General features: G+C 38.7%; 2 protein-coding genes across 2 annotated transcripts in view; one reads left to right on the top strand and one right to left on the bottom strand.

Moving 5' to 3' along the window:
* LOC125482919 (brefeldin A-inhibited guanine nucleotide-exchange protein 1-like) overlaps positions 1-2,954 on the bottom strand; it is a 25,032-nt gene extending 22,078 nt beyond the window's left edge. Inside the window, exon 1 of the mRNA XM_048595693.1 lies at positions 2,907-2,954. Coding sequence (XP_048451650.1) covers positions 2,907-2,954 — 48 coding nt within the window. The remainder of the gene's footprint in view (positions 1-2,906) is intronic.
* Positions 2,955-3,771: 817 nt separating this feature from the next.
* LOC109925692 (brefeldin A-inhibited guanine nucleotide-exchange protein 1-like) overlaps positions 3,772-23,760 on the top strand; it is a 22,785-nt gene continuing 2,796 nt past the window's right edge. Inside the window, exons 1-6 of the mRNA XM_048595686.1 lie at positions 3,772-3,983; positions 7,524-7,635; positions 14,390-14,595; positions 14,713-14,797; positions 16,335-16,500; positions 21,734-21,885. Coding sequence (XP_048451643.1) covers positions 3,772-3,983; positions 7,524-7,635; positions 14,390-14,595; positions 14,713-14,797; positions 16,335-16,500; positions 21,734-21,885 — 933 coding nt within the window. The remainder of the gene's footprint in view (positions 3,984-7,523; positions 7,636-14,389; positions 14,596-14,712; positions 14,798-16,334; positions 16,501-21,733; positions 21,886-23,760) is intronic.

Below are 23,760 nucleotides of genomic sequence, written 5' to 3'. Positions count from 1 at the left end.
CCCCCACCCCCATTCCTTCTAAATTCCATTGGATATGGATCTAGAGCCCTCAACTGCTCCTCATATGACAAACTCTTTGTCGCTGGGATTGTTCTTGTGAACCTCCTCTGGACCCCCTCCAACACCAGCCCATCCTTCCTCAGATACAGGGCCTAAAACTACTCTAAATATTCCAAATGCAGTCTGATCAGAGCCTTGTACAACCTCAGCAATAACTCCCTGCTGTGGTATTCAAGTCCTGTCAAATTGTATGCTAACATTGCATTTGCCTTCCTAAGTGCCAGCTGAACCTTGCGTTAACCTTGAGAGAATCTTGAACTAAGACTCCCAAGTCCCTTTGTGCTTCAGATTTTTAGTCTTTCCCCATTTCAAAAATAGCCTATGCCTCTATTCTTCCTATCAAAGTCCCATATTCCATCTGCCACTTCTTTGACCACTCTCCAGCCTGTCTAAGTCGTTCTGTGAGCTCCCGACTTCCTCAGCACTGACCTGTCCCTTTACCTATCTTTGTGTCAGTTGCAAACTTAGCAACAATGTCCCCATTTCTCTCCTCCCAGGTTGTTAATGTATAATGTGAATAGTTGTGGTCCCAACCCTGACCCCTGTGGAACTCCACTAGTCACTGACTGCCATCCCACTCTCTGCCTTCTGCCTGTCAACCAATCCTCAATCTTTGACAGAACTTTATTTAGCAACCTCTTGTGCAGCATCTTGTGAAATCCAAATGAACAGGTCTCTTTTGTCTAACTTGCTTGTTATCATCTCAAAGAATTCTAACAGATTTGTCTAACATGACCTCCCCTTGATCAAGTCATGCTGCTTCAGCCCTATTTTACCATGCACTTCCAAGTACCCTACAATCTCATTTTAAGTCATTAGCAAGTAGAATTATGGAGAATCCCAAGGCTTTTTATACATATATAAAAGGCAAGAGGGTAGCCAGGGAAAGAGTTGGCCCACTCACGGACAGGAGAGACTGTATGTGTGGACCTAGAAGAAGTTGGTGAGGTCTTAAATGAATACTTTGTATCAGTATTCACCAAAAAGAAGGAATTGGTGGAGGATGATTTCAGGGAAGGGAATGTCAGTTTTCTAAGCCAAATTGCGATTAAAAAGGAAGAGGTGTTGCACATCTTAAAAAGTAATAAGATAGATTAGTCCCCGGGTCCTGATAGGATCTATCCCAGAGTATTGACAGACATCTTTCTATCCTCTTTGGCCACAGGTGAGGTCTCAGAGGACCGGAAAATAGCTGATGTTATCCCGTTGTTTAAAAAGGGTAACAGGGATAATCCAGGAAATTACAGGCCTGTGAGCTTCACATAAGTGGTAAGGAAATTATTGAAAAGGGTTCTCAGACACAAGATCTGTAAGCATTTAGAAGCATATAAACTGATTAACGATGAGTAGCATGGTTTTGGGCGGGGAGGTCGTGCCTCACTAAATTGATTGAGTTTTTAGAGGAAGTGACAAAGATGATTGAGGGAAAAACGGATAATGTTATCCACATGGACTTCAATAAAGCCTTTGACAAGGTCCCTCATGGCCGACTGGTACAAAAGGTAAAGTCACATGGTATCAGGAGTGAGCTGGCAAGATGGAATCAGAACTGGCTTAGTCATATAAGACAGGGTGGCAGGATGCTTTTCAGAATGGAGGACAGTGATGAGTGGTGTTCCACAGTGCTGGGACCTCTGCTGTTCATGATCTACATAAATGATTTGGAGGAAAATGTAACTGGTCTAATTCGTAAGTGTGCAGATGATACAAAGATTGGTGGAGTTGCAAATAGTGAGGAGGATTATCAGAGGATACAGCAAGACGTAGATCAGATGGAGGCATGGGCAGAGAAATGGCAAAAGGAGTTTAATCTGGACAAGTATGAGATGATGCATTTTGGAAGATCAGGTACAGGTGGAAATTATACAGTGAATGGCAGAATGCTTAGGAGTATTGATATGCAGCGAGATCTGGGTGTGCAGGTCCACAGATCACTGAAGGTTGCAGCTCAGGTAGATAAGGTAGTAAAAAATGGCCGATGACATGCTTGGCTTCATTGGAAGAGGCATTGAGTATAAGGATAGACAAGTTATACTGTGGCTTTGCAGAATTCTCTCTGCATTTATAGCCATTTTCCGGTCCTCTGGGACCCTCCCTGGCTCCATTGATTTCTGAACAATCACCACTAATGACTCTATAATCTCTTCAACCATCTCCTTCAGAACTCTGGGGTGTAATCCATCTAGTCCAGGTGATTTATCCATCTTAAGGCCTTTCAGCTTCCCCACCACCTTCTCATTAGTGTTGATCACAATACTCAGTTCTGCCACCTAACTCTCTTGAAGTTCTGGTATGCTATTAATGTCTTCCACTGTGAAGACTGATATAAAGTACCAATTCAATTCCTGTGCCATTTCTTTGTTCCCCATCACTACTTCTCCAGTCTCATTTTCCAGCAGTCCAATGCACACTTTTACCCCTCTCTCTTGCTTTTTATATGTCTTCAGAAAAAACTCCTGAAATCTTCTTTTAGATTGCTAGTTCGCTTATCCTCCTATTTAATCTTCTCGTCTGGCCCAATCCCCCCTCCCCCCTCCCCAGATGTACTGTTACAGTTGCCCTCTGCTGGTTTTTAAAGATTTTGAATTCTCTGGATTCTCAGTGGTCTTCAACACAGTGATGTATTCTCTTTTGCTCTTATGCTGTCACTGACTTCTTTCATCAGCTGTGGTGGCCTCATCCTTCCTTAGTATGTTTCTTCTTCCTTGGATGAATAACTGCTGTGCTTCTCAAATTAGCACCAGAAACATCTGCCAATGCTGCTGTACCATCTTCCCTGCTAGGCTTCCCTTTCAATCAGCTCTGGTCAGTTCCTCCCTTTGTAGTTGCCTCTACTCAACTGTTACATCCGATTCCAGCTTCTCCCTCTCAGACTGCAGGGTGGATTCTATCATATTGTGATCACTGTCCCCAAGGGTCACTCAACCTTAACCTACCTAATCAAGTCTGCTTAATGACAAATCACCAGATCCAGAATTGCTGTTCCCTCGAGGGCTGTGCTGCAAGCTGCTCCAAAAAACCATCTTGTAGATATTCCACAAATTTCTTGGTAACGGCTGCCAACCTACATATAGAAGTCCCCCAAGATTATTGTAATAGTGCCTTTCTTACATGGTTTTTCTGTCTGTTGATTTACTTTCTGCCCCACATCCTGACTATTGCTAGGGGGCTTGTTCATAACTCCTGTTGGGGTCGTTTTTTCCTTTGTCGTTCCTCAAGTCTACCCATACAGGTTTTACACTATCTGATCCTATTATCACTTATTGCTATCAAATTGATTTCATTTATTACTGACGAGGGAAACGTAGTTCCTTTGCCCATCTGCCTGACCTTACGATAGGATGTGCGTCTTTTGATATCTAGCTCCCAGTCCTGATCCCCTTCCAGCTATGTTTCTGTGATGCCCACAACAGCATATTTGCCAATTTCAATCTGCACTCCAAGCTCATTTGCCTTGTTTCTTTTACTGCAGGCATTTAAGTGCAGCACTCTCAGTTCTGCATTGACTGCCCCCCTCTCATAGTTATTCCCTTCTCTCGTGTGCCTGACTCCTGACCCTTTCTGTTTGAAAAAGAAATCTGATCAACAGTAACAACCCAAATAGCCCACAGCCTGTAGAATAGATCAGTATTGTGTTCTACTGCATTTTGTATAAATTCAACTCTCCTAACCTTGTGTTTTTTAAACTAAATGATTTCTAACATTTCTTGTATGAATATAGGCCAAGAAAAGACTTCAGAGCAAGACAACAATGAAAATAAGTACCCTGACACAATAAACCGATATGGGAGCATAAATTCCTTGGATTCCACAGCATCATCAGGGATTGGCAGCTATAGCACTCAGACATCTGGTGCAGACAACCCAGAACAATATGAAGTTTTGAAGCAGCAGAAAGAAATCATAGAACAAGGAATTGAGCTGTAAGTCAGAATCCTCAAAAAACAGAAGTATGTACAGTGTTGTTTATGGACTTGGAAGTTAATATAAATCTACTTTGTTGAAGCAATTCCAGCTACTTTGTAGGGAGTAAGAAAATTTGTTTTTTCATTTTGTATTTGCTTCACCGTTGAATAATTTGTGTGGTATAAATTGCATCATCAGCTACTGGAGCATTAATGATTTAAAGAAATGTTCCTAGTTGTATTATCACTGGACAGTTAACCCAGAGACACAGGTAATGGTTCTGGTGTCCTGGGTTTGAATCTCACCAAGGCAGATGGTGGAATTTGAATTCAATAAAAATACAGAATTAAGAATCTTGTGATAACCACGAAACCATTGCCGATTGTCAGAAAACCCCATCTGGTTCACTAATGTCCTTTCGGGAGGGAAACTTCCATCTGTACCCAGTCTGGCCTACGTGTGACTCCAGACCCACAGCAATGTGGTTGACTCTTAACTGCCTTCTGGGATGGGCAATAAATGCTGGCCTAGCCAGCAACACCCTCATCCTGTGAATGAATTTTAAAAAAGTTTTGTATGATTGATTTATTGTTGTCTCATGTACTAAGATACAGTGAAAAGTGTTGTTTTGCATATCCAGATCGCACCAGACAAAGTGCATTAGGGTAGCAGAGTGCAGAATATAGTGTTACAACTGCAGAGAAGGTACAGAGAGAGAGATCAGAATTAACATTTGAGAGGTCCATTCAAAAATCTGATAACAACAGGGAAGAAGCTGTTCTTGGGTGGGAGGTGCCGAATTATGTTGCTTGCTTTCCCAAGGCAGTGGAAAATCTAGATGGAGTCAATAGATGGCTGGTTTGTGAGATAGACTGGGCTATGTTTACGACTCTCTGTAGTTTCGTTCAGTCTTGGGAAGAGCAGTTGCCAAACCACTCTGTGATGCATCCTGATAGGATGTTGTCTATGGTGCATCTATAAAAATCATACTCCTTGCATTACTTTTAAATTCCCATGTGAAGATGTTAGATGAAGCTGGCCAGCTGGCTCCCTGCACTCTTGAAAAGGAATGACATCTGCACTCCCTTCTTATGGCCCCAACGGTGTTAGACACAGGCTCTAAAATTCTTCAGACCATTGTCATTATCAACCTACTGTGCACTACTTATGACTGGAAATCAAATGCAATGACGGATTTCAAGATAGCTATTGATGCTGGTATAATTTCTACTCCAGAGGCCACTAGTGTCTAGTTAGCACCTTGGTGTTGCAGAATTTGGCTAGTGCCACAGATAGTATTTGTGGTATTATTTAATTTGAAAAGAAAGCTAAGCAGTCTTAAAAAGGACACTAGGTGTCTTGCGAAATGGATTTCAGAAATTTCATACCTGCTTGAGTGAATTCACCTGGTCTTGAGGCAACTATGTCAAGAAGAAATCACAGGAGTCCTTTTGAAATTCAACAAACATTTCCAAGAGTGAAGAGAAATTCGTTGACGATGGCTTCCCTGAATCATCTTTTCCCACCAAAATCCTTACAGAATAAGAGCCATCAAGCTACTGGGTGAGACAGTTAAGAAGTTAGCTGATCTTTAGGACCATGGTATGGCATCTGTACAGTATACTTGGCCTAAATCAGAAGTTAATATGAAGCATAATTTGACATTTTAGGATAGCAGTCATTTTTAAGTTTGGAACTGCATTAAAATCTGGCTGTGAGAAGTCATTTTATGCAGAAGTATCAGGAGAACTGTATTGAAGAGACTTCAATAACTTTGCTGAATCACTGAATTAAGGAGCACAAGAAGGCCATTTGACCCATCATGCTGGATTAGCTGAATTATTTAGTGCCCACTTCCAGCCTTTTCCTCATATCCCTGCACACCATTACTATCCAAAAAAATCCAATGCCCTTTTAAGTGCCTCAATTGAACCCGCCTCCTCCACAATTCCATTTTGCAGTACATTTCCATACCCCAGCAACTTGCTGTGTGAAGGAGTTTTCTTGCACATCACCCTTGCTTCATTTGCACATCACTTCAAGTATATGCCCTCTCTCATTCTTGTTTCTTTTACAATGGAAACAACTTCATAATACCTAGTCTGTCCTGCCTGCTCATGATTTTGAAAACCTCTATCAGATCTCCTCCCAGCATTCTTCTTTATAAGGAGAACAGTCCCAACTTCTTCAGTCATTCCTCATAACTGGAGTTTCTCTATCTGGAACTATTCTCATAAATCACTTCTGCGCTCTGTCCAAAGAATTTGCATCTTGCCAATGACATGGCACCCACAACTGTCTGCAATACTCCAGCTGAGGTCTAACCAGTGTCTTGTAGAAGTTCAACATCACCTCCTTGCTCCTGTACACTCTACCTCTATTAATCAAGCCAAGAACGCTGTTTTATTTAGATCTCTGTATCTATCCTGCCACCTTCAATGATCGGTGCATATATACACCCAAAACTGTCTGCTCCTGCTCCTCCTTGAGAATTGTGGCATCTATTTTGGCTTTGACAGCACCTTGCAAACCCACAACCACTATTACTGAGGACAACAGCTAAGATATGTGGCAAGTCCCCCTCCAAGCCACTCACCATCTAGACTTGGAAATATAGCGCTGTTTCCTCAGTGTCACTGGGTCAAAATCCTGGAACTCCTTTCCTAACAGCATTGTGGATCCACCTACAACAAATGGACTGGAATGGTTTAAGGCAGCTCACCACCACCTCTTTTGGGGTAACTAGGGCTGTGCAATAAATACTGGTCCAGCCAGCAATGCCCACACCCTGTAAATGAAAGAAAAGTCTGTATTGAACCAGGCTTCTAAGAGCTAAACTGTAATGCAAAGCAAAAGAACGAAGTCTTCACTCATTCTCGGATCTTTCTGCTTATTTCACTTGTGGGAGCAACCTCCAGATATTCAATGTACAGAAGTCATCACAGTCAATCTGACTTTTTTAACCATTTCATTTCAGGAGAAGAATCTTCAAGCAAGCCATGACTGCAGTGACTGTAGAAATGATCTCATTTTCATACCTAACTTCTACTTTTTCCCTTGCATTAAATATTATATCTGTATTTTAAAGAATAGTTTTTTGATCTTTTTACTTTCAGAAACCTTTTAGCAATGGTTGTGTGCCGAACTAACCTTTTATCTTGTTTGAAGTTAGAGTAAAGCTGTGTAACTCATTAGTTTTAAGCACTCCAAACTAGGAGGTCTAAATACAAACTTACATTATTTAACAGTTTACAGACCATTCTGAAGATCTGTTTGCCCAGGCTGTTTAGCACTTCAGTGTGTATTCTGCAGGTTATGGGAAATTGCCATGATATATGGCATGCATAGAGTGGATTAAAACCACCTAAATGTCAGTTCAGCCATATGTGTGGAAACCTTTTACCACTGTCTACACCAGAGATTGGTGCTTTCTTTCTGTTACCCCATACTTATCTATCATTACTTGATCTAATGATAACATGAAATAATGTTTAACAATCAAGAAATCAGTCACCTAAGTGCTAAGAAATTGAAATAGCTTTTTCTTTAAAATACAGATTTAACAAGAAGCCAAAAAGAGGGCTACAGTATCTACAGGAGCAAGGAATGCTTGGGACTACACCTGATGATATTGCTCAATTTCTACATCAAGAAGAACGATTAGACACAGTAAGTGATTAAAAGTCCAGTTTTCACAAAAGTGGATAAAACTATTTAGTGTCTTCGCAGTGTTCCCATTTATTGGACATTTTTAAAAAACTGTACTTTTACATTAAACTGTTTTCCATCACTGTTTGTGATATATCTTTCCAGTGAGTTGAAGATAGCACACATCTCCTGCAGTGAACTAAAAGTTACAGGATTAAAGTTGCTAATTTAACATAGTCATTGGCCTAAGTTCCAATGAGCCTTGTGGTCAAGTATAACATTTTTTTGAATCAAAAGGATTAGCAAAAATAGGATACAATGGTTGAGTGCAGAAAGAAACCCTTCAACTCTTATTACCTGTTCTTGGTCTTCAATGGAAAAACATGATTCGTCTTTTCATCCTCCTTAACAAGACAAGTTATCTTCCCATTAAGTATTTGGCCAGTTCCCTGTTTAAAGGCTTACTAGTAGCCCTTGACTATTAGTGTGTTTAGTAAAACCTTAACTTCTCAAACATTCACCATTTAGCCTCCTGTGTAACTGAGTCACTTCAGTCATATGTTTTCTTTGAAAAGTTGTTTTTATTTCAATGTTCAAAATTACTTTCTGACCTTTATTACTAAAAGGCTATTTTTACAGAACTGAACGCTAAAATCAATTTTTCTCCACTTTCGAATCCAAGTTTCTAAATAATAATAATATAATACAAACCTGCATCACAATATTCTAATCAGAAAGGTTTTATGAGAAGGATGCACCACCTTGTAAAAAATGAATATTAAAAAAATCTCTTGAATACATGAAAATAAAGGGGTGAAAAGAAGAGAGGAATTCAAAGCAATTATGAACACTGGAGAAATAAAAGCTATTGGAACTAAAGGCTCACAGATTTCTTGGACATAATGGCTTGCATCCTAAGGGTCGTAAAAGTAGTTGCTGCACTAATAGTAAATATGTTGGTTGTGATCTTCCAATGTTCCCTAAAATCAAAGTCAATGAGAATTGGGGAAACCTTTCCACTGTTTGTAGTAATGCAAGGACCTGTCTTGATGTTAAATAAGTCACTCTCACTGACCTCAGCCCTCAAATTTAGCTGTTTTGTCCATGCTTGGATCTGGCTTGTAATTGGATCTGGAACTATCATCCTGGCAAAAGTTAAACTGAGCATTGGCAAGCATCTTATTGGCACGTAAGTGCCTCATAATAAATAGCACTGTTGCTGGCATCAGTGAGAATAGATTGATGGGGCAGTATTTGGATTAGATTTAAGTTGCTTTTTTTGGACGTTACAGGCTGGGTGATTTTTTTTTTCCCCTTTTGTTGAGTAGATCACTATATTGTAGCCTTAATTGAGGCGTAGGCGGCCCTGGAATACATGTTCTGAACCGAAAATGTTGTTGAGATTCACAGTTCAAGTTGAATTGGCTGAAGCGTTTGGTGGGAATCTCAGGAAATTTGATGAGATAGACTGGCAAGGTCGAACAATATTGAGGAGCTAGACATAGGCAGTGAAGGTTCTTTCAAAGTGCCCTACTCAAAACAGCTGTAGTAAGTTCATTTGGTAGGTAGTTCAGTCTAGTTTTTTTAAAGCCAGCAGTGCTGATTCATTGTAAAAATTGAGCCAGTATAAATACAGATGATTGCACTAAGCATGCAAACTAAGCAAGCCTGAAGACAGCTGCTCATCATTGAGTGCAGGGAGCTGCAGTGTGTGAACTAGGGAATATGGTGAGTAAGGAAATTCTGTGCCGTAAGGCAGGTTCAGTCTAAACAACATAAAAACAAAAATGATAAAGTAGCAAAAAAATAGTTTTCAAATGAGTAACTGATGAGAACAGTGCAATTTCAGAAGGTCCTTACAATGTGACAGATAGAGAGAGCTATCCACTATTCAGTCTGGTCCACAACTTGAAAAACCAAGATGTGACATCACTCAACAACGGTTAAATAATTGGTTGGTGAGTTTTTGCTCATCTTTCAAAACTTATGCAATTTTTTAGTAATTGTGAGGAAGGATAAGTCAAAAAGAAATAGTAATGTTGTGGCAGGTAATGGTTCTGAAACAATTAATGCTAAAGACTGTCATCACAACGAGGGTCGGGACCAGCAGGACAGCTCTGGAACTTGAAGGAGACAAAGCCAGCAGCTAGTTCTCCTCAGTCTTTGTAACATATTCAATATGCCAAAGTAGCTTGTTCCTTATTACATTCATGTCATCAATTATATCTTGTTTAAGACAAAAGCCTCTTCCCATTAGACCACCAGGTGGTTTTTCCCTACCACACTAGGCAGAGCAGGCCCTGTAGATTCCAGCCTAAAAGCACACTTGTAGTTACAGGTCAGTTTTATGGTGACCAAGAATCCCAGCTAGCTCATACAAAATTGTGTCAATGGTGGTCTAAAGATTCAGTGTAGCTGTGCAATTACAACAAGTAACGTCACAGCAAAGTTGGAAGCTATCGGTCAGTGAGTATCTACTGAAAGAGTCTGTTAAATAATTAGTTTCATTCACTACTTTTAAGGGTGTCTAAGTAGCTAGCTTTGAAAAAAGATTTACATAACTCCTAAGTATCTGTTTTATCAGCACAGGAGAAGGAGATATTTGATGAGTAAGAGTGAGTAATTTTATTTTCTGATCTCCAGATTATACTTAACAGTGCTTAAGTAAGCTTAACGAATGGCAGACAGCTTGACTGGATGGAATGCCATCCTCTGGCAAGCGGGGGAGGGGTAATCATGAATATTTTCTGTAGCCGAGACGAACATGTGCAGAAAGTGTCACCCGTTGCAAAAACTTGAACTCTGACTTTCAGAATTTAAGCAATGTCACCAGGGAAGAGCGATTTGATGATTATTCATGTTTTTTATTATTTGTAAACTTGGATTCTAAAGTGGAGAGAACCATGTATAGAGTCAGATTTATGCAGTACAGAATACACCCTTTGGTCCAACTCATCCATGCCAACTAGACCAATCTGATCTAGCCCCATTTCCTAACATTCGGCCTCTAAACCCTTCCGATTCATATCCCCATCCAGATGCCTTTTAAATGTTGTAATTGTACCTGCTTCCACCACTTCCTCTGGCAGCTCATTCTATCATGCACCACCCTCTGTGCGAAAAAGGTGCCCCTCCTTTTTAAATGTTTCCCCTCTCACCTTCAGTCTGTGTCCTCTAGTTTGGACTCCCCCGCCCCTCGGAAAAAGACCATGGCTGTTCACTCTATCCATGCCCCTCATGATTTTATAAACCTCTACAAGGTCACCCCTCAGCGTCCAATTCTCCAGTGGAAAGAAGTCCCAGCCTATTCGGCCTCTCCTATAACTCGAACCGTCCAGTCCCGGGAACATTCTTGTAAATTTTTGCTGCACACTCTCAAGCTTAACAAATCCTTCTAATAGAAAGGGACCAGATTTGTACGCAATATTCTAAAAGTGGCCTCACCAGTGTCCTGATCAGCCACAACATGACATCCCAACTCCTATAGTCAAGTGTACTGACCTATGATGGCAAGCATGCCTAATGCCGCCTTCACAGTCCTGCCTACCTGTCTACCTGTCCAATTTCAAGGAACTATGCACCTGCACCCTTAGGTGTTTTGTTCAGCAACACTCCCCAGGGCCCTACCATTAAGTGTATAAGTCCTGCCCTTGTCTGCCTTACCAAATGCAATACTTCACATTTATCTAAATTAAACTCCATCTTACTCTCCTCGGCTTATTGACCCACATGATCAAAGTCCCAATGTACTGAGATATTCTTCTTCACTGTCCACTGCACTACCTATTTTGGTGTCATCTGCAAATTTACTAACCGTTCCTCCTATTGTTCACATCCATATAATTTATATGTATGACGAAAAGCACTGGACACAATACCGATCCTGTGGTACACTGTTGGTCACAGGCCTCCAGTCCAAAAAGCACTCCCTTACTTCCACTCTCTGTCTCCTATCTTCAAACCAATTTTGTATCCAGTTGGCTTATTCCCTCAATCATATGTGATCTAACCTTACTAACCAGTCTACCGTGCTGAAGTCCATATAAGTAACATCTACCGCTGTGCCTTCACCAATTTTCTTTGTCGCCACTTCAAAAAACTCAAGTTAGTGAGATGTGATTTCCCATGCACAAAGCCATGTGGACTATCCCTAATCAGTCCTTGCCTTTCCAAATACTTTAAGTTTACTTTATCTATCTGTATGTATATGTTAAGAGGGGAGACATTAGTCTTAAACAAAAACAAAGTGCTGGAGAAAACCAGTAGGTCTGGCAACATCCAAGGAGAGCGAGACAAAGTGAATGTGTTTGGATGTGAAATGTTCACTGTTTTTCTTTCCATTGATACTGCCAGACATGTTGAGTTTCTCCAGCACTTAGTTTTTGTTTCCAATCTACAACATCTGCAGCTCTTTGTGTTTTAGTGAGCCATAATTTTGCTTCACCAACTGAGCAAGGATGAGGATATCCCTATACTGAGGTTTGAGTATCTTGTACACTAGTGTTGTTGAAGGTAAAAGGATTGAATCATCATTTCTGATATTTGCAATAGGACTATAGTTCTTGTATGGTGTAAAATAGTCTTTCTTTTCATCTTGTAATAAAATCATCAACTGTGGCTTTGTTAAAAAGAATATTGACAGCCTCTCACACATATATTCAGTAACTGACTACCATGGTAAACAAGTTGCAAAATTAAGCATACGGTCTAAGCCAGGTTTCACTCCTGAATCTGACTTGTCCAATATTATCATTTCCTGGAATCATGACAGGAACTACCATGCAATAGAACTTTACGTTGTTTTAAAATGATGTAATTCATTCTGAAGCAGGACTTAGATCCAAATAAAGGAAACTATGAAGGTATGAGGGACAAGTTGGCAGTTTTTAGGGTTAGCAAAGGGCAATGACTAACTGATGAGGTGGAAATAATGTTAACTAGCAAGAATCATTAAAACAAATTGTAAAAGCTTTTTTAGATGTGTAAAAAGGGAAAGATTAATACATACAAATGTGTGTCCATTACGGACAAAGACAAAACCTGAATTTTGATCGGGCAGGAAGAGGTCCTTAAGCTCATTATATAATTGGGCACTCAACATAGATTTATGAAGGAAAAGTAGTGTTTGACAAGCCTGTGGAAGTTTTTTTAAGGATGATACTAGGAGAGTAGATCTTGCATATTTTGATTTTCAGAAAGAATTTGATCATGTCCCTCATAGGGTAATAGACAAAATTAGGGCATGTGTGGTAAGCAGTAATATACTGTTGTTATGTGAGGATTAGTTAGCAGATAGAAAATGTTTGGAATAAATGGGTCATTTGCAGGTTGGCAGGCTGTGATGGATGGGGTACCACAAAAATCAGTGTTTGAGGCCCAGCTGTTCACAGCCTTTATGAATGATTTAGATGTGGTGATCAAATACAATATTTGCAATGTTGAAGATGACACAAAGCTAGGTAGGAATGTGTTTCATGAGGGTCATGCAAAGAAGGATATGAGAAGACTTAAGAGAGACTGGGTGAATGAGTAAGAACAATGGCACATAGAGTATGTGAGATTGTTTACTTTGGTAGAGAAATCATAGGCATAGAGTATTTCTTAAATAGTGAGAAATTGGAATGTGTTGATGTCTAAATAGTGTCCTTTTTTGTATGTCATTAAAGGTTAGCATGATTTGTATTTTTATAATGAGTGTGTTAAGGGGGTGTGGGGGGAGACATGGTCTTATACAAAATCAGAGAAACTCCTGTCTGGCAGCATTTGGGGAGCGAAATGACCACTTTTTGTAAGTCCCTAAAAGTTAGCGTGCTTTCCAATTACACGTTGCAACTGCAATTGATATGCTGGTTTTTATAACAAGACGTTTTAAGTGTATTTATGAAAATGTCTTTGTTTAGTTGTTGAGTAGAACGTTGGTGAGACTGCAGTTTTGGCTCCCTTACCTAACAAAGTATATGCTGGAGTGCAACAGAGGTTCACCAGCCTAATTCCTAGGATAGTGGGACTGAGAGGAAAGATTGGGAGATTTAGACAATATTATCTTGTGAAAGGTTTTATCAAAGGGCAGCATACAAATGATAGAGGAAGCGATCAAGGATAAATCCTTATAGGACACCAATGGTAACAATGTGGCAGCCGAAAGAGTTTCTTGCTTGTGATTCTCAGTCTCCTATTAAATGGATAAGAAAGAACTGTTCAATCTGTTTACTGACATTTTTGAGAAAGATAATGTGGTCAAATGGTTCCAAAAAGACAGTTATTTCTGAGTCTACCAGGAGCTATTTCAGTCCTGTGGCAGGGTGGAAATCCAATTTGGAGGGATTCAAAACTGCAGTTACAGGTAAGGTGAGAATGGGTTTGACAGGTGATGACACATCACTTTGAAGAGAAAAGAGAGGTTTGAGACTGGACAGTGGTTGGTAGGAATGCTAGGATTGAGGATTGTTTTTGAGTTGAGTGATGGTGACAGCAGATTTAAAGAATTGAGTGCCATCAGCAACGTCTGCTAATGGAGGTCATCAGGATAAGACATTGGATGACCAGTGGTTTAATGGGAACAGCACTGAGATAACTTCAGACAGGCAATGAGGTGAGTTAGGAGAAAACCTAGTGAAAGATACGTATTCAGAGATAACGTGGAGACAGTATTAGAGAAGTATGGTAAAAAAGAGAACTTCTCATGAGAAATGCACTGGTGAAAATCACAACAATGTTTTAGTTACTGATGTGAACTTGTATACAAAATATTAATTTAACTTTTCATATTTTTTAGACACAAGTAGGTGAATATGTAGGAGATAATGACAAGTTTAATAAGGAGGTCATGTATGCCTATGTGGACCAGTTAGACTTTTCATCAAAGGATTTTGTCTCAGCTCTCCGAATGTTTCTGGAGGGTTTCCGTCTCCCAGGAGAAGCTCAGAAAATTGATCGATTAATGGAAAAATTTGCAGCCAGATATCTGGAATGTAACCAAGGGTAAGCAGGTGTTTTTATCATCCATGTAAATTAGTTATGTTGAGTAAGACTGCTCATCAAATCATAAGTACAATTGATTTGGTACAACTGATTTTCTTGTTGCTTTTCTCTCCCCAGGCAAACACTTTTTGCCAGTGCAGATACAGCATATGTTTTGGCATATTCTATCATAATGCTGACAACAGATCTTCACAGCTCACAGGTAAGCTCATATAGATAAGAAAATGTGACAGCTTTTAAAAAGCATTTTGGGATGATTCAAAATTGTAACTTACTAAAGCATTAGAAAGTTTAATACCATCTAAGTTTTGAAGAATATAGTTATTTTCTCTTTAATAATTGCGCTATACATCTCTTATGGAAATATTTATGTGGGTATTTGTGTTTAAACATTTAACGTCATAAATCAATTACATTGTCATCGCTAATCCTTTCTTCTATTTTGGAGTTTTATTTAAGAGTGGTGAATATTGATTGCTAATTTTGTGTTTTTAGTTTAACTCCTGCACTTCGCTGGATGTACTAGAGAGAATTTATAGTGTTGAAGTGCCATATGAAAAATATGTAAGATAGGAGGGGAAATCATCAAACATTAATTGGCTTCCTTTTGGTTATTAGAGGATATAGTTATCACTGACTGGGCCAGCATTTATTGCCTATCCCTAGTTTCCCTCAAGAAGGTGATGGTTAGCTGCCTCCTTGAACTACTGCAATCCATTTGATGTAGGTAGACCCACAATGGCATGGGTGATGGACTTCCAAGAAGGAAAGTTTGAATAGTTTTATTTGAATTAATGAAACTCAAAGACTATCTGTATCTAACTGTCAATTCAATACATATACCAACCATAACTGATAGCTTAAAAAATGTAATTTTTTAAAAGTTAGGTGATGTTGAATTAGGTAGCTTTGGGGATCCATGTCATTAAATGGATTTTCATGCCAGTTCATTTCAAGGATAGATGGTGCACTGCTTGTTGGCAGTGATCAATGTTAAGCATTTGAGTGGTGTGAAATGTATATTATAACAATTCCACCCAGGTATTTTCCATTAACTTGAAACTTTGAGCATTGCAGCCACAAAAATGCTTTGTGGCACTGTCATAATGCTAATCCAGTTATTTTGCTGAATTTATTTTGTTGATCTCACTGCAAAACAGGTTCATGCTATGAAGTGATTCAAAGGTCATTGCCAACTGTTTAGCTTCAAGTAGTCCCATCATTGTCGTCTTCCCCTAGATATTTCTTACCTCCACCAATATGAATTCTACATCTTCCAACCTAAGTCCATTCATTGCTATTGTACTTAGTCCATCTCATTCTAACGGAGTTACCTCACCTTCCTTTCTTGCCTGTGTTTTTGAAAGGTCACATACTATGACATATTTACTTCCCAAGTTTGATTCCCTTGATCCCCCCAAATTGCTCTTCCTTGCAAGCTTAAATAATGTTCATTTGTGATTTGATCCAAAGGATGTTGCAGCTAAGCTTAATTATTAATCTCATCACTCACCACCCAAACCCCTCTCAGATAAGGCTATGTTTATCTTTTTCTTCCATTCTGTCTTTTTTTTCGTACTCTTGCATTCATTGTTGAAATAGTGCCTCCCTCTTCTGCAAATGAGTCAGTATCATAGAATAAATTCAGGGATAACATTGTGCCTGATTGGTATATATTGCAAGCAAAACTTCAAAAAAATTATATGAATTATTCTTTTCTGCTCATTGACTTAAAAAAGGTTAAGAATAAAATGACAAAAGACCAGTATATTAAGATGAATAGAGGAATCAATGACAGCAAAGATCTACCTGAAGAATATCTGTCAGCTATCTATGATGAAATAGCAGGAAAGAAAATTTCAATGAAGGAGACGAAAGAGCTTGCAATCAAGTCTTCCAAACAAAGTAAGTGAAATAATGACCCTCGGTTCTAAATTATTCTGCTATTAATGATTCTCACAATAAAGTGTCTTTACTAAAGTAATAGTAGGGAGTTACAGTCTTTCTCCATTGAAATAGTATCCAGTTCCTCCATTCTTCCTGCCAAAGTGCATAACTTCACATTTCCTACATTATATTCCATTTGCCAATTAGTCAACCTGCCAACATGCTTCTGTAGATTTTTTGTGTGCTTATCATTGCTTGCTTTCCCACCTACTTTTGTGACATCCAAAAACCTGATGGTAGTACATTTGCCTCCCTTACCCAAATCATTCATATATATTGTAAATAATTGTGGTCCAAACACCAATTCCTGTAGCACTCCACTAGTTACAGGTTGCCATCCTGAAAATGCCCCTTACCCAACTCTGTCTTCTGTTATTTAACCAATCCTCTATTCATGCTAATATACTAGTCCCAACCATGGCCTTTTATTAAGCAGCCTCATCAAATGTCTTTTACATTTTCTCATTCCCCTTTATCTTTTCTGCTTGTTAGCTCCTCAAAGTATTGTGATAAATTGGTCAGACATGATTTCCCTTTCATGAAGCCATGCCGATTATACTTGGTGTATTATGTATTTCTAAATGCTGTGTTATTGCATGCTTATAATAGATGCACCAAATGGTCAATGTTAAGCTAACTGGACAAAAGTTACTTCTTTTTAGTCTCCCTCCCTTTTTGAAAAAGTGTTACATTGACAGCTTTCCAATTCTCTGGGACTTGTCCAGAACCTAAGGATTCTTAGAAGATTATTACCAGTGCATCCGCTATCTAAGTGGCTAATTCCTTTAATATCCAAGGATGCACCCAGTCAGATCTGGCAAACAGTTAGCCTTTAACCCCATTTATTTCTAGTGATAGTTATTTGTATTCATTTCCTTCCACCTCCCCCCTACCCATTTTGCCCTTGATTCTTTAGTATTTCTGAAATGCTATTGGTGTCTACTGCAGTGAAAAATGATGCCAGCTCCTCTGCCATTTCCTGATGCCCCAATGTTATCTTCAGCCTTGATCTCTGAGGGAGCCTTTTTAAATATATTTTTATTATTTGCTAACTTAACCACGAAGTTTATTTTCTCCAATTTTTGGTAGTCTTTTGTCATTTTTTAAAAAAAAACTTTTCCAATACTCTAGACTACCAATAATGTTTGCCACATAGTGTGATTTTTCTTTCAATTTAATATTAGCCTTAACTTCCTTGGTTAACCAATGTTGGTTTATCCTTTCCTCCTTCCTCACAGGGATGTGTCTTTGATGTTAATCATGAACTATTTTCTTAAATGTCTGCCATTGTTCATCCAGTTCACTCAAGCTATCTCTACCTCAGTAATTACCCTTACTTAAGTGCAGCATAGTTGTTTCCAGTCTAAGTTTCTCATTCTCAACCAGAATGCTAAATTCTACCATGTTATGGTCGCTGATTTCTAGGGGATCTTTTACCCAGGTCATTTATTAAATCTACCTCATTACACATTAGCACATCAACCTGGGGAGGCAATGGCCTAGTGGTATTAATGCTGAACTGTTAATCCAGAGACCCAGATAAAATTCTGGGAACCCGGGTTCGAATCCTGCCATGGCAGATGGTGGAATTGAATTCAATAAAACATATGGATGACAATGAACCCATTGTTGATTGTCCGGAAAAACCTATCTGGTTCACTAATGTCCTTTAGGGAAGGAAACTGCCTTTCCTGGTCTGGCCTACATGTCATTCCAGAGCAGTGTGGTTGACTCTGATCTGCCCTCTGGGCAATTAACGATACCTGGTCAGCCAAGCCTCATCCTGTGAATGAATAAAATAAAATCTAAAATAACTTGATCCTTCGTTGGACCCACAGCATCATGTTCTATGAAGCTGTCCCTAAATACACTCAATTGTTCCTCGTGGCTACCTCTGCTAATTAGATTTCCTCCTCGACTTGGAGATTAAAGTTATCCATGATCAATGTACTGCCTTTTTTGCATGCACTCATTATCTCATGATTTATTCTTTGTCTTCCGGTCCCACCATTGTCATCTTTCCCCTTGATATTTCTTGTTTCCGTCAATATGGAATCTGCATCTTTCAAAGGTCATTTCTTGCTGTTGTATTTATTCCATCTCAAACAAACAGAGCTACCTCACCGCCATTTCCTTCCTGCCTATCTTTTTAAATGATCTCATACCGCTGAATATTTAGTTTCTAGTTCTGATCTTCTTTCAACTCTTGTCTTTGTAATAGCTATAAGATCACAGCCATTGACCTCTGTATATGCTGTTAATTAATTCATTTTGTTCTGAATACATTTGAGACCACCATCTTGTAGACTAAAGCAAGCTTGCACCTGGAGGGTAATAAAGCTAAGTAACCAACTCAAGCTGGTGGCGTACTATTGAAGGGAATACTGTTTGCTTTCCTGGGACCTAATCCTTTGCCTGCTGAATATGATTAAGATTTTGACAGGTAGTGGAGATCTGTTTGAAAAATAAACAATATAAGAATTGTCTAATGAATGGGTACCAGTTTGCAATTTTTTTTGTCCATGTTTAAATCAAATGAATTAGTGATGATCATGTCACTAATCCAAATTGTACTAGGAAAGTCATCTTGGCAAACTCTATTCAGTGCTAAGTTATCTGATTTGTGAAAAAACGTATTGACATTCAAGGAAGATGCTTTAAAAGGTTAGACTCTTTATTTGGCCGTTGACCTCCAGGAAGGATTTCACATAGTCTCTCAGTTGATGCCAAAACCTTCTAAAACAGAATTCGTGTGATATTTAAGTCTTAATGCATGTATATATTCTTTGCTTTCCTTATTGTAGCATGAAGACTACTAAAGCAATTCATTAGGATCACAGTGGACACGGCTGTTGTCATTTCATGTTAACGGTTCTTGCCAGAGTTGTTTGAGTTTCTCTTGTCTGAGAAACCAAAAGCCACAGAAACCTACTTTTACCTTAATAAAATATCCCAATGCCTTTGTGGAGAGATTTATAAACTAACATTTTATACCCAAGCCAAAAAATAAGATTGTCAGCCAGATGACCTAAAATGTGAATAAAAAGTTAAATTTTCACTAGTCTCTAAAAGAGGAAAGGGAAGTGAATTCCTGAATTTGATATCTAGGCATGACTACAAATGGTCAAACAGTTAGATTCAGGGAAGCTCAAAAGACCAGAATTAGATGAACACAGATATTGTGGCATGAGTGAGGTTCTCAGTGGCAAGATGAATCAAAGCAGGGTAAAGTCGAGCAATACTACGGAAATTTAAGTGCTTGATCTTGCTGAGGCTCCAGATATATTGAAGTCTTATCTCTAAATTAAACACAGCACCGCATTTAATCTCGGACAGTTGCAGGGAGAGGGATAGCATCAGTAACTAGGCAATATTGTTTGGAGTAGGACAGAAGCTAATGGGTTTTAGTTTTCCCAATGTTTAATTGGAGAAAATTTCCGTGCATGATTTTGCAACAATGGAGGAACCAAGGGAGATGGTAGAATCATGAACATACATGTGAAAATTAATGCTGTGCTTTCAGATGATGTGGTCTAAGAACAGCATGTAGATGAGAAATAGGAGAAGACCAAGGATAGATATTTGGGGGACACCAGAGGTAACAGTGCAAGAGCAGGTGGCGAAGCCAGTGCAAGAGATATTCTGGCTTAGCTAGCTAAGAAAAGGAACCAGGTGAGAATGGTACCAGCCAGTTGCTGAAGTATGATCCATCACTTCATTTCCTTCTATTGAAATGCAGTTTTGTATGTTTTGTTTTTTGTAGTAGGTTTTAATGTGCTGACATCTGAGTAATATTTTGTAGAGGCTGAACAAATAAAGAAAAATAGGTTTTTTTTTAATGTTTATTCATTCTTGGGATGTGGACCTTACTGGGCTGGGCCAGCATTTATTGACTGTCCTTACTTACCTTTTAAAAGTGCTGGTGGGGCTGCCTTCTTGAACCACTGCAGTACATTTAGTGTACGTAAGTTCACAATGTCATTAAGGAGAGAGTTTCGGGATGGGCAGTACACTACCTAGTCAGGATGGTGAGTGGCTTAGAGGGGACCTTGCAATTGGTGGTGTCTTGACTACTATGGATCAAACATCCACCTTCCCCACTGTGCAAGTATGTTCACATCTGTTAGTCATATTTTAACAAGAGTCACTGACAGCTATCATTATTGAAAGAGGATCAGAAGTGAATCTTTATACCATGCATATTTATCAGGAAATTGTAATTTGTAAAATTGGCATTCCTTCTACATTCTTTCTCTGATAAGTAGTTGCATGATAGCAGGTACTCCGAAAAGAAAGCATATAAATAGGCTCATCACCAGCTTTGATAACTGCAATGCAGTCAGCTAAGACTGACTTTTACTAAATTTGTGTCATTATGTAATTCAAAGGCTAGAGAAGATGCCAATGGAATTGCTTAATGATGTCAACTACCCAGATCTCTGCATCTAAAGGTCTGAATTTGCAAGTTGGAATTAAGTCTCCTAGAAACAAATATTTTGAAATTAAAGCAACACAGGTCAATGAAGAGAGTGTTCTACATTGTAAGCACTGCTACCCGCTGTTTGTTCACTCATACTGAGAAAAGTGCTGTTATTTGATAGAAAGGTGTGCAGAAAATGGGGAAAGTAAAAGTGACACATCTTTACCAATATCTTGCCTTCTGTCGTAACATATTGCAACATGTTCACAAGTTGTTTCTCTCTTCACACTGTATCTTACAGCTTTGCAAAATGATGTGTACCACATTGTTTATGAAATAGGATTTTTTGATTGTTGCACTTCTGTGAAATTAGGATTTATTCTGACTATTAATTCTCAGTAATAAGCTATTAATAAACTTAGCAGTTACATCACCAATCTCAATATGAATGTTAGCATTCAATCTACAATACAACAGCAATTGGAACTCAACATGGCGCCATGCCATGAAAAAAGTTCTAAAAAGTGAAAGCAAAACTCAAGCGGGTCCATACTTTAAAACAAAATTCTAGAATGAACTGAAGGCCATAGTGTTATTGTAGGATGCTATTATATGCTACGCAAGCTTTTCATTTTTGTTTGAAATCCAAATTAAAAGACTTGTTATTGTTTTTAAGAGTGTATAATCTATAATCCCAATCAGAAAATGTAGTAATTACGTGAAAATTATTTCTTAGTAAGTAAAAGTTTTTATTCCTTTCAATACTTACAGATGTAGCCAGTGAGAAACAAAGAAGACTTTTATATAACCTAGAGATGGAGCAAATGGCTAAAACTGCCAAAGCCCTCATGGAGGCTGTAAGCCATGTGCAGGCACCTTTTACCAGTGCTACACACTTGGATCATGTTAGGCCAATGTTTAAAGTAAGTTATTAGTTGCTGGTAGAAATGTATTGATTATCTTTTAATGTCTTGAATAAACCTTGCCATTTTCTTCCTTTCTTCTATGAATCTATGGTTTTTAAAGCTATGCTTCTCTTCCCAACTCACCATCTGTGCAATTTATTTGCCCAGCATCCTGGTCAACAGACTTATTGATAATTTCCCCCTCTACTGAAAGGAGGGAATTATTTGTTAGTCTGTGTATGTAAAAAAAGCTCTAAATGGATCCATTCCAAGGAAACCTGTTGCAGAGATAGGATATGGTCTAAGGAAGAAATAATGTATTTTAGCGAAGATCTGAATCATGGAATCTTTTAAAGATTGGATCTTATTAATATTGGGGGATGGGCTGAATTGAAGTTTTTGTTCAGAATGTTATAGGCTCTTTTATTGTGAATACAGGTAGTTCTCGTATAATGTGATATTTGCCACCTTGTGTGATCTCGCACAATAGAAAATTATGTTATAGGGAAATCACTACACCTGTACAGCAGAAAGTTTGCGTTATCCAAAGTGTCCACTATTCATTAATCACGGTACAGCCAATTCGCGTTAACGAAACATACATTGTAGCAGAACTACCTGTACTGCTAATTTATTCAGATTGTTATGGATTATATCTGCTGCTGTGGTGTAATTTGTCGCAGCTGTCAAAATGCGAGCAAAGTTTTGGGAGAAGGTTTGTGATGTGAATTGGCCTGAAGCTGCCTCAGTGAGATGAGCACTTAAATTTCTGTTTTTTCTGGAAGAAGGGTCCAGACCCAAAACGTCAGCTTTCCTGCTCCTCTGATGCTGCTTGGCCTGCTGTGTTCATCCAGCTCTACACCTTGTTATCTCAGATTCTCCAGCATCGACAGTTCCCACTATCTCTAAATTTTTGTTTTTGCTTTAGAAACCACGGAACATCAAGCAGCCAGGGAAAAGCCTTAAGAAAAATCTGTGTAATTTTAATGACTTGAACATAGCAATGTGAAGATATCCACTCTACTGGGTGCCCTCTTCACTTAAATTTAGCACAACACCCTGATAAGTTCAGAAAACAATGGAACATGTAATTTTAAGTGATGGAATTCTCTCACCTTGAGCGCTGAACCATCTTAGTTTCTTATCACTTGTAATCTTCAAGTATTTAGTCAATTTGTAATTCAACTAAAACTGCTATATTAAAAAGAAGTTTATAAATTGTTAAGATTTCTTATAATCTGAAAAATATCTTGTATTCTAAAAACATTATTTCATTTGAATATGCAAATCTTCCTGTCAATTCACGAAGCGTTGAGGTGGGCTTCAAAACGCTTTTGAATTTTCTTGGGTGTTGTCAAGTAAATTATTCTTAAATGAGAAAGCAATGGAACAATTAAGCACATCTGCAAGCAAGTCCCCTTCCCTTTATTTTATATACTCTGTTATGGTCTCTAGCTATTTCGTGTAACCTCTGGAAGAAAGGTATTGGAATAGCTTCCCTTGCTCTTAATTCTGCCTTTTCTAAACCAAATTGGATAAATATTCGGGAATTTTTTATCTCTTCGGGTGCACTTTATTCATTTTAATTTGGCATATGGCTGGCTTCAGGAGCCATTGTGTCCCATTGTGCATTTTATTATCTGAATTTGTTTTTCAACCTCAAGTTTGTTATTTATTCAGCACATTCTTAAAGGATTTGATGCATACAAGGTGAATGCCTATTGCTTTGATACTGTTCCATACATTGAGCTCTGTGTAGCAAGAATCAAAGCTTATCTAATGTCGGAGATAGTAGGAACTGCAGATACTGGAGAATCTGAGATAACAAGGTGTAGAGCTGGATGAACACAGCAGGCCAAGCAGCATCAGAGGAGCAGGAAAGCTGACATTGAA

Source organism: Rhincodon typus, chromosome 4, assembly GCF_021869965.1.
Source record: "Rhincodon typus isolate 14 chromosome 4, sRhiTyp1.1, whole genome shotgun sequence".
In the NCBI taxonomy this organism is placed as follows: Eukaryota; Metazoa; Chordata; class Chondrichthyes; order Orectolobiformes; family Rhincodontidae; genus Rhincodon; species Rhincodon typus.
The sequence above is the reverse complement of the archived record's forward strand: the minus strand, read 5'-3'. Positions and strand labels throughout refer to the sequence as shown.